Source organism: Melozone crissalis, unplaced genomic scaffold, assembly GCF_028551555.1.
Source record: "Melozone crissalis strain CALT ecotype California unplaced genomic scaffold, PUWL_Pcris_2 ptg000389l_1, whole genome shotgun sequence".
Taxonomy (NCBI): domain Eukaryota; kingdom Metazoa; phylum Chordata; class Aves; order Passeriformes; family Passerellidae; genus Melozone; species Melozone crissalis.
The window spans coordinates 1-8,174 of NW_026536128.1; the positions used below are offsets into that span (position 1 = coordinate 1).

General features: G+C 68.3%; 2 protein-coding genes across 2 annotated transcripts; both read right to left on the bottom strand.

The window, feature by feature from the left end:
• Positions 1-107: 107 nt before the first annotated feature.
• On the bottom strand, positions 108-3,863 carry KRI1 (KRI1 homolog; the record flags this gene model as incomplete). Its single annotated transcript, XM_054294931.1, has 10 exons — positions 3,773-3,863; positions 3,353-3,423; positions 3,140-3,245; positions 2,847-2,973; positions 2,696-2,753; positions 2,377-2,462; positions 1,926-2,031; positions 1,507-1,581; positions 652-770; positions 108-222 (listed from the first exon to the last, which is right to left on the bottom strand). Coding segments are annotated over exons 1-10 (939 nt in total), but the record flags the coding sequence as incomplete, so codon positions are not given.
• Positions 3,864-4,212: 349 nt separating this feature from the next.
• Positions 4,213-7,969, bottom strand: AP1M2 (adaptor related protein complex 1 subunit mu 2). The gene is given in 13 exon segments (XM_054294930.1): positions 4,213-4,235; positions 4,353-4,428; positions 4,635-4,699; positions 4,702-4,759; positions 5,203-5,361; positions 5,455-5,526; positions 5,747-5,889; positions 6,013-6,139; positions 6,598-6,745; positions 6,816-6,946; positions 7,034-7,101; positions 7,389-7,545; positions 7,928-7,969. Coding segments are annotated over 13 exon segments (1,269 nt in total).
• Between the last annotated feature and the right edge of the window lie 205 nt (positions 7,970-8,174).

Sequence of the window (8,174 nt, forward strand, 5' to 3'; positions counted from 1 at the left end):
CCCCGCCCTCAATTTTCGCCCCCTGACCCCAAATTTTCACCCCCCGATCCCCCAATTTTCATCACTCGACCCCGGTTTTTGCCCCCCGCCCCCCGGTTTTGCCCCACCTGGGCCGCCCCCGGCTCCTCGAAGCGGAAATTGTGGCGGCGCTCGAAATCCTGCTGGCGCTGCAGGAACTGCTCCCCCTCGTCCGAGGAGTCATCCAGGGGGGGCACGGCCAAACTGGGGGGGTCAGGGGGGTCACAGGGGTCTGGGGGTGTCATTGGGAGCTGGGGCGTTCAGGGGGTCCCAGGGGGTCCCCGCTCTCAGTCCTGCTGGCGCTGCAGGAACTGCTCCCCCTCGTCCGAGGAGTCATCCGGGGGGGGCACGGCCAAACTGGGGGGTCACGGGGGGGTCTGGGGGGGGCACAGACACCCTGGGGGGGTCACGGGGGGTCACTGGGGTCTGGGGGGGTCATTTGGGTCAGGGGGAGGTCACGGGGTGTCCCCACCCTCGGTCCTGCTGGCGCTGCAGGAGCTGCTCCCCCTCGTCCCAAGGGGTGTTCGGGGAGGGGCGGGGATGGTCTGGGGGGGCTCTGAGGGGTCTGGGGGCGATCAAAGTTGTCTAAGGGGTCTCTGAGGGGTCTGGGGGCTCTGGGGGTGTCCGTCTCACCCTTCCTCGCCCTCCTCCTCCTCCTCCTGCTCCCTGTAGCCGTTGCCCAGCAGGTAATCGCGCAGGAAGCGCTCGCCCGGCTCCAGCGCCGGGTCCGACCAGAGCCGCTGCAGGGGCTCCTGGGGAAACGGGGAAATGGGGCTGGGGTCACACCCAGAGCCCCCAGAGACCCCAGACCCATCCCCAGAGCCGCTGCAGGGGCTCCTGGGGAAACGGGGAAATGGGGCTGGGGTCACACCCAGAGCCCCCAGAGACCCCAGACCCATCCCCAGAGCCGCTGCAGGGGCTCCTGGGGAAACGGGGAAATGGGGCTGGGGTCACACCCAGAGCCCCCAGAGACCCCAGACCCATCCCCAGAGCCGCTGCAGGGGCTCCTGGGGAAACGGGGAAATGGGGCTGGGGTCACACCCAGAGCCCCCAGAGACCCCAGACCCATCCCCAGAGCCGCTGCAGGGGCTCCTGGGGAAACGGGGAAATGGGGCTGGGGTCACACCCAGAGCCCCCAGAGACCCCAGACCCATCCCCAGAGCCGCTGCAGGGGCTCCTGGGGAAACGGGGCTGGGGTCACACCCAGAGCCCCCAGAGACCCCAGACCCATCCCCAGAGCCGCTGCAGGGGCTCCTGTGGGGGCAAAATGGGGCGGGGTCACACCTGGGACTCCCCCCTCAGCCATCCCCAGAGCCCCCAGCCCCATTGTCAGAGCCCCCAGGCCCTCAGGACCCCCCCAGCCCCTCAATGGAGCCCCCAGCCCCATTGTCAGAGCCCCCAGCCCCTCAGGACCCCCCCAGCCCCTCAGGACCCCCCCAGCCCCTCAATGGAGCCCCCAGCCCCTCAATGGAGCCCCCAGCCCCTCACCAGGTCCTGCAGGGGCTCCGGGGGGGGCTCGGCCTGGCCCCGCAGCCAGCGCAGGTACTGCTGCTCTTCCTGGGCCTGGGGGGAGAACAGTGAGGGACCCCCAAAACCCCCCCCAAAAACACCCCTGAGACCCCCGAAAACACCCCAAACCCTCTCCAGGTACTGCTGCTGTTCCTGGGCCTGGGGGAGAACAGTGAGGGACCCCCCCCAAAACCCCCTGGGACCCCCCCAAACTGCCTGGGATCCCCCAGACCCCCCAGGACCCCCCAACCTCCTCCCAAGGACCCTCCCAGGACCCCCAAATCTCACCCAGGACCCCCCAAACCTCCCACGGGACCCCCAAACCTCCCCCAAATCACCCCCAGGGACCCGAAACCCCCTCAGGATCCCCCAACCCCCCCCATGGGACCCCCCCTCACCTTCTCCTCCCGGCTCCGCTCCCGGGGCCGCAGCAGGGCCCCTCCCCCCCCTTCATCATCACCATCACCCTCCTCATCCTCGCTCTCGGCCACCAAGGCTCTGAAACTGCGGGGGGGGAAAAGGGGAGGGGGCCACGGTCACCCCCGGTGCGGAGGGACCCCCCCCCCAAAATCATAGAGACCCCCAAAATCACAGAGACCCCCAAAATCACAGAGACCCCTCCCAAAAATCACAGAGACCCCCAGAAATCAGAAAGACCCCTCCCTAAAATTACAAAGACCCCCTCCCAAAATCACAGAGACCCCACCCCAAAAATCACAGAGACCCCAGAAATCAGAAAGACCCCTCCCCAAAATCACAGAGACCCTCAAAAATCACAGATACCCCTCCCCAAAATCACAGAGACCCCCAAAAATCACAGAGACCCCTCCCCAAAACCCCCCCAAATGCCCGGGACCCCCCCAAATGCCCGGGACCCCCCCGACCTCTCCTTGAGCGCCCCGCTGCTCCTCGGCGTAGCTGGGGGAGGCCTCGGCCTGGGGGGAAAAATGGGGATTTGGGGGGAAAATGAGAATTTGGGGGAAAATAGGATTTTGGAAGGAAAAAGGGATTTTAGGGGGAAAAATGAGATTTTGGGGAGGAAAAAGGGGAATTTGGGGAGAAAAAAATGGGATTTTGGGGGGGGGGGGGGGGGCGCAGGGATTTGAGGGGGAAATGGGATTTTGGGAGGAAAATGGGATTTTTGGGGGGTCAGACCGTCCCCCCTCACCTTCCTCCGCTTGGCCGCCGCCTCCTCATCCTCCTCGTCCTCCTCGTCCACGTATTTGCTGCGGGGGGGGGGGATGAAGGTCAGGGCAGCCCGGGGGGCGCTCAGGACCCCCCAAATCCCCAGAGCCCCCTCCCCAAATTCCATCGCTCACCCCTCGTGTTCCAGCACCACCTTCCGCTCGTAATCCTTCAGGAACATCGGCCTGGTCCGCTCTTCATCTTCATCCTCATCATCATCCTCATCATCTTCATCCTCATCTTCATCATCCCCTGGGGGGGCTCACGGTGAGCTCGGGGGGGGTTTGGGTCCCTCCGGTCCGGTTCCCCCCATCCCGGTACCGGTGCCGGTAGAGAACGCCGTGTCCTGCCGGTAAATGCGGGGCCCGGTTCCCCCCATCCCGGTACCGGTTCCCCCCCCATCCCGGTTCCCGCCCTATCCCGGTACCGGTGCCGGTGTAGAACGCCGTGTCCTGCCGGTAGATGCGGGGGTCGCGCGTCTTGAGCAGCGCCAGCGTCCGGTAGAACTCGCGCTCCTCGCGGGGGTCCAGGGCCTGGGGGGGGTCACCGGGGGTCACCGGGGGGTCATCGGAGGTCACGGAGGGGTCACCGGGGGTCACGGAGGGGTCACGGGTACCGGGACCCCCTCTTCCCCGCTCACCACATCGTCCCCGCTGGACTCGGAGCTGGAGCTGTCGCCGCTGTCGGCGGTGTCACCGTAACGGTCCCGCACTGCCGGGGAACCGGGAGCGATCGGAACCGGCACCGGGGGGAAACCGGCACCGGGGGAGATCAGCACCGGGGGTACCCGTTCCCTCCGATCGCGGGTCCCGTTCTCCCCTTCCGAGCTCGGTTCCCCGTTCTTGTTCTCCCCGTTCCCGGTGTCTCACGGCGCTGCAGCTCCTCCCGCCGCCGGTACCGCCCGTTCCCGGTTCCCCCATTCCCATTCCCGTTCCCAGCCCATTCCCAGCCCCGTTCCCGGTGCCTCACGGCGCTGCAGCTCCTCCCGCCGCCGGTACCGCCCGGTTATCCCCGTTCCCAGCCCATTCCCATCCCGGTTCCCCCGTTCCCGGTGCCTCACGGCGCTGCAGCTCCTCCCGCCGCCGGTACCGCCCGTAGCGCTCCGCGAACGCCGCATTCACGCGGAGCTCCGCCATGCCCGCCCACGTGACCGCCCGCCACTTCCGGATCCGCCGCCACGTGACCGGAGCGCCCCGCCCCTCCCGCCGCCGGGAAGCCCCGCCCCTTCCGGCTCTTAAAAGGGCAACGGCGCTCAAAGAAGCGGGTGGGGCCCACAGCGCCCCCCACCCCATATCGCCCCCCTCACCCGGGACCCTCAAACTGGGACCGGGATCCCCCCACTCTATTTCCACTCGAGACCCCCCCAGCACCCCCCAGAGCAGCGGGACGGGGTCTCAGCTCCATCTTTATTGGGGCAGAGCAGGGATGTGGGCGTGAGGGGTGGGAAACGGAGATGGGGGGGTCCATGAGGGTCGGGGGTCCCATGGGAGACCCCTCCCCTCAGCTGGTGCGGATCTGGTAATCTGCAAGAGAGAGAGAGGCGATGAGATGGGGGTCTGGGCTGGGGGGCCCAGGCTGGGGTTTGGGGATCCCAGGGGAATTTGGGGGCCCGGGCAGGGGTCCCGGGGGTCCCGACTCACCCCCGCTCTGGGTGATGTAGCGCACCCAGGGCAGCGCCTGGTACCCGCTCTTCTCGATGATCTTCATGTACCGCACCTGGGGGGCACCTGGGGGGTCACCCCCACCCCAAAAACCCCCCGGAGCCCCCAGCCTCTCCCCAGTTCCCCAGGATCCCCTCCTGGAGACCCCAGACCCTGCAGAGACCTCACTGCCCTCCCTGTTCCTGTCCCCTAAATCCCCCGCGACCCCTCCCCAGCCCCTGGGACCCCTCCCCAGCCCCCGGGCCCCCCTGCCCAGCCCACCTGGATGCCCGAGACGGTGAAGTAGGGGATCTCGAAGCGCACGGCGATGGGCGGCCGCCCCTCTCCTCCTCCTTCTCCACGCTGGGCAGCCCAAAGTGGGCGCGCATCAGGTGCTCCTTGCCCCCCTGGGAGCCCACAGAGCCCGTGGGGACCCCCGGGGACACCCCCGGACCCCCAGGGACACCCCCGGACCCCCAGGGACAGGGAGAGGGGGACGGGGGGGACAGCGCGGGATTGGGGAAAATGGGGACACCCAGGACAGGGGTTGGGGGACATTGGGGACACCCCAGGACTGGGGGGACACGGGGGGCACAGGGAGAGGGGGAGAGGCTGGAATAGGGGGTGGGGGACAGGGGGAACGGGGGGGGGACAGGGGGACAGGGGTTGGGGGACAGGGGCGACACTTTGGGACAAGGACTGGGGAAAATGGGGGACACCCAGGACAGGGTTTAGGGGACATTGGGGACACCCAGGCCAGGGTTTCAGGGACACTGGGGACACCCCAGGATTCGGGGGACAGGGCTGACACGCCAGGGTTTCAGGGTTCCCCCCCGGTGCGTGCGCTCACGGGGAAGGATTTGATGCTCCAGATGACCACGTTCCTCTCGGGCAGGTACCGCGCCGACCCCGCCGTGGTCTTGAACTTGGGTGAGTCGGCGTCGCTGGGCACCGGCACCAAGATCTCCACGCCGTTGGCCACCGACTGCTTCTTGAACTGGCCCTTGGCCTGCGGGCACGGGGGGGGGAAACGGGGCTGGGTGGGGGGCACTGAGGGGCTGGGTGGGGGTCCCTGAGGGGCTGGGGGGACCCCCAGGCTCACCTTGACCATGATCTCCACCCGGCTGTGCGAGAACTTCTCGATGATGGACTCGATCCAGATCAGCGGCTTCACCTGGGGGGGGCACGGGGGTCACACCTGGAGTCACCTGGGGGTCCCCCAGGGGTCCCCATCGCCCCATGAGGGGTCCCCAGGTGTCCCAGCCCCATAGGTGCCCCCGGACAGGGGTCCCAGCCCCCCCAGACTGGGTTTGCAGGCCCCAGGCAGGGGTCCCACCCCCATAGGTGCCCTCAGATGAGGGTCCCAGCCCCCCAGGTGCGCCCCCCGCCCACACCTGCGTGTGCAGGCGGTAGGACATGAGCTCGAAGTCGCCGTCGGGGGGGATGAAGGAGATGGTGCGGTCGTTGTCGAAGCGGGACAGACGCACGCACTGGTGGAACTTCACGTCCTCCAGCTCCACCGACTTGTTCTTGCCCCCTGGGGGGGAGCGGGGGCTCAGGGGGCTCAGGAGGGTCAGGGGGGTTCAGGAGGGTTGGGGGGTGGTCAGGAGGGTCGGGGGCACGGGGCTGAGCCCCCAGCCCAGCCCAGCCCGGCACTCACGGCCCGTCAGCTCGAACAGCACGCGGTCGTTGAGGCCCAGGCGCAGCTCCGGCATCCCCGAGAGGAAAACCTTGAGCTTGATGGTGCCCACGACCTCGCTCAGCACCACGCTGCCGCTGGCGCTCACCTGCGGGCACGGCAGGGGCTGGATCCGGGCTGGCACCGGCTCTGGCACCGGCTCTGGCACCGGCCCCGTGCTCAGCCCTGTCCGTGTTACGGCCCTGGCACCATCGCCTCCCCCGTGCCCAGCACATCGCACCCCAATGCCCATCTCCTTCCCACCCCAATCCCACTCCTTTCCCACCCCAACGCCATCTCTACCCAACCCCAACCCCCTTTCCCACCCCAGTCTCTCTCCTTGTCCTCCCGCGCCCCCCATGTGCCCCCCGGGTGCCCCCCAGCCCCTGACCAGCAGGTTGACGGCCTCGATGACGTCGATGAACACCTCGTTCTTGTAACAGAGCCCCATGCCCCCCGTGCCCCCCGTGTCCCCCATGCCCCCCGTGCCCCCCGTGTCCCCCATACCCCCCATGCCCCCCGTGCCCCCCTGTGCCCCCCATGCCCCCCGTGTCCCCCAGCCCTGACCAGCAGGTTGACGGCCTCGATGACGTCGATGAACACCTCGTTCTTCTTGTAGCGCAGCCCCTCGGAGCGCCAGGACACGGCGTTGGTCACCGTGGTGGGCACGCGCGACCGGCCCGTCTCCAGCTTGTTCCCCTCCTGGGTGATGTACCTGGGGGCATTCGGGGTGTCAGGGGGCTCGGGGGGGGTCCCGGCGCCCCCAGCCCCCTCCCCACGCTCACTCCTGCAGGATCTTGCTGTCCGTGGTCTGCGGGAAGCCGAAGTCCATCAGCTCGTCCAGCAGCTCGTAGACGATGACGAAGTTGTCGCGGACGCTCTCCTCCTCCAGCTCCTTGAAGTACTCGCAGAACACCTGGGGGGGCACCCGAGCCTCTGTCAGCCCCCCACCCTGAATTGGGGTGGTCCTCGCCCCCCAGACCCCGCTGGGCCCCCGACTCACCTCCACCACCTTGTAGAGGAAGGAGAAGACCAGGGAGGCGTTGCCGTTCTTCCTGGTGGTGGCCACCACTGCGGGGGCTCAGGAAAACGGGGGGCACCAGGGGGTCCCGGGAGGGTTTGGGGGGGTCCCGGGGCTGGGGGGTTCCAGGGGGATTTGGGGAGGGGTCCCAGCAGGATTTGGGATTTGGGGAGGGGTCCCCGATAGGATACGGTACAGGTTGGCGTGTTTGACCCACAGGAAGTGCACGTGGCCGTGGGTCCCGGCAGGATTTGGGGGGGATCCCGGGGCTGGGGGGCTCTGGGGAGGATCTGGGGGGGTCCCGGGGGGATTTGGGGAGGGGTCCCCGATAGGATACGGTACAGGTTGGCGTGTTTGATCCACAGGAAGTGCACGTGGCCGTGGGTCAGCACGGGCGTGAGCGTCCCCTCCTCCTCGCGCTGCAGCAGGACCCCCATGAAGTGCTCGATCTCCCCCAGACCCACATCCCCCTTGTAATTGCGGCTGATCAGCGGCTGGGGGGGCACAGAGGGGTTAAAATGGGGGCACCCCCTCCCCAAAACCGCTCACCCCAAATCCTGGGGTCACGGGGTCACCGCCATGACCTTGGGTGACCTTCAGGGACAGAGGGGACACTGGGGTGTCCCAGACCCCGGTGACCCCCGGTGACCCCGGCAGGGTTTGGGGTGTCACACACGGATCGCCCCCTCCCCAAATCCTGGGGGTCGCTGTCCTCGGGTGACCCTCAGGGACACGGGGGACACTCGGGTGACCCCGGCAGGGTTTGGGGTGTCACACACGGATCATCCCCCCAAATCCTGGGGGTCGCTGCCCTCGGGTGACCCTCAGGGACACTCGGGCGTCCCGGGGGGCTCTGGGGGCGGGCGGGGGTCTCACCTTCCCCTTGAGGTCCAGGATGAAGAGGGCGGAGGCGGCCATGGCGGCTCCGTCACCTCCGGCACCGTCACCTGCCCAGGTGAGCGGCGGCAGCGCCCAGAGGCCTTAAAGGGGACGGGCCGGGCCCGCTCCCCCCCCGGGCGGGGGTCTCACCCTGGGCTCGGGGGGACCCCCGGGCTCGGTCACTCCATGGGGGCTTCGGCCGCTTTCAGTGCGACCCCACGGTTTTGGGTGGGGGGCGCGGGTG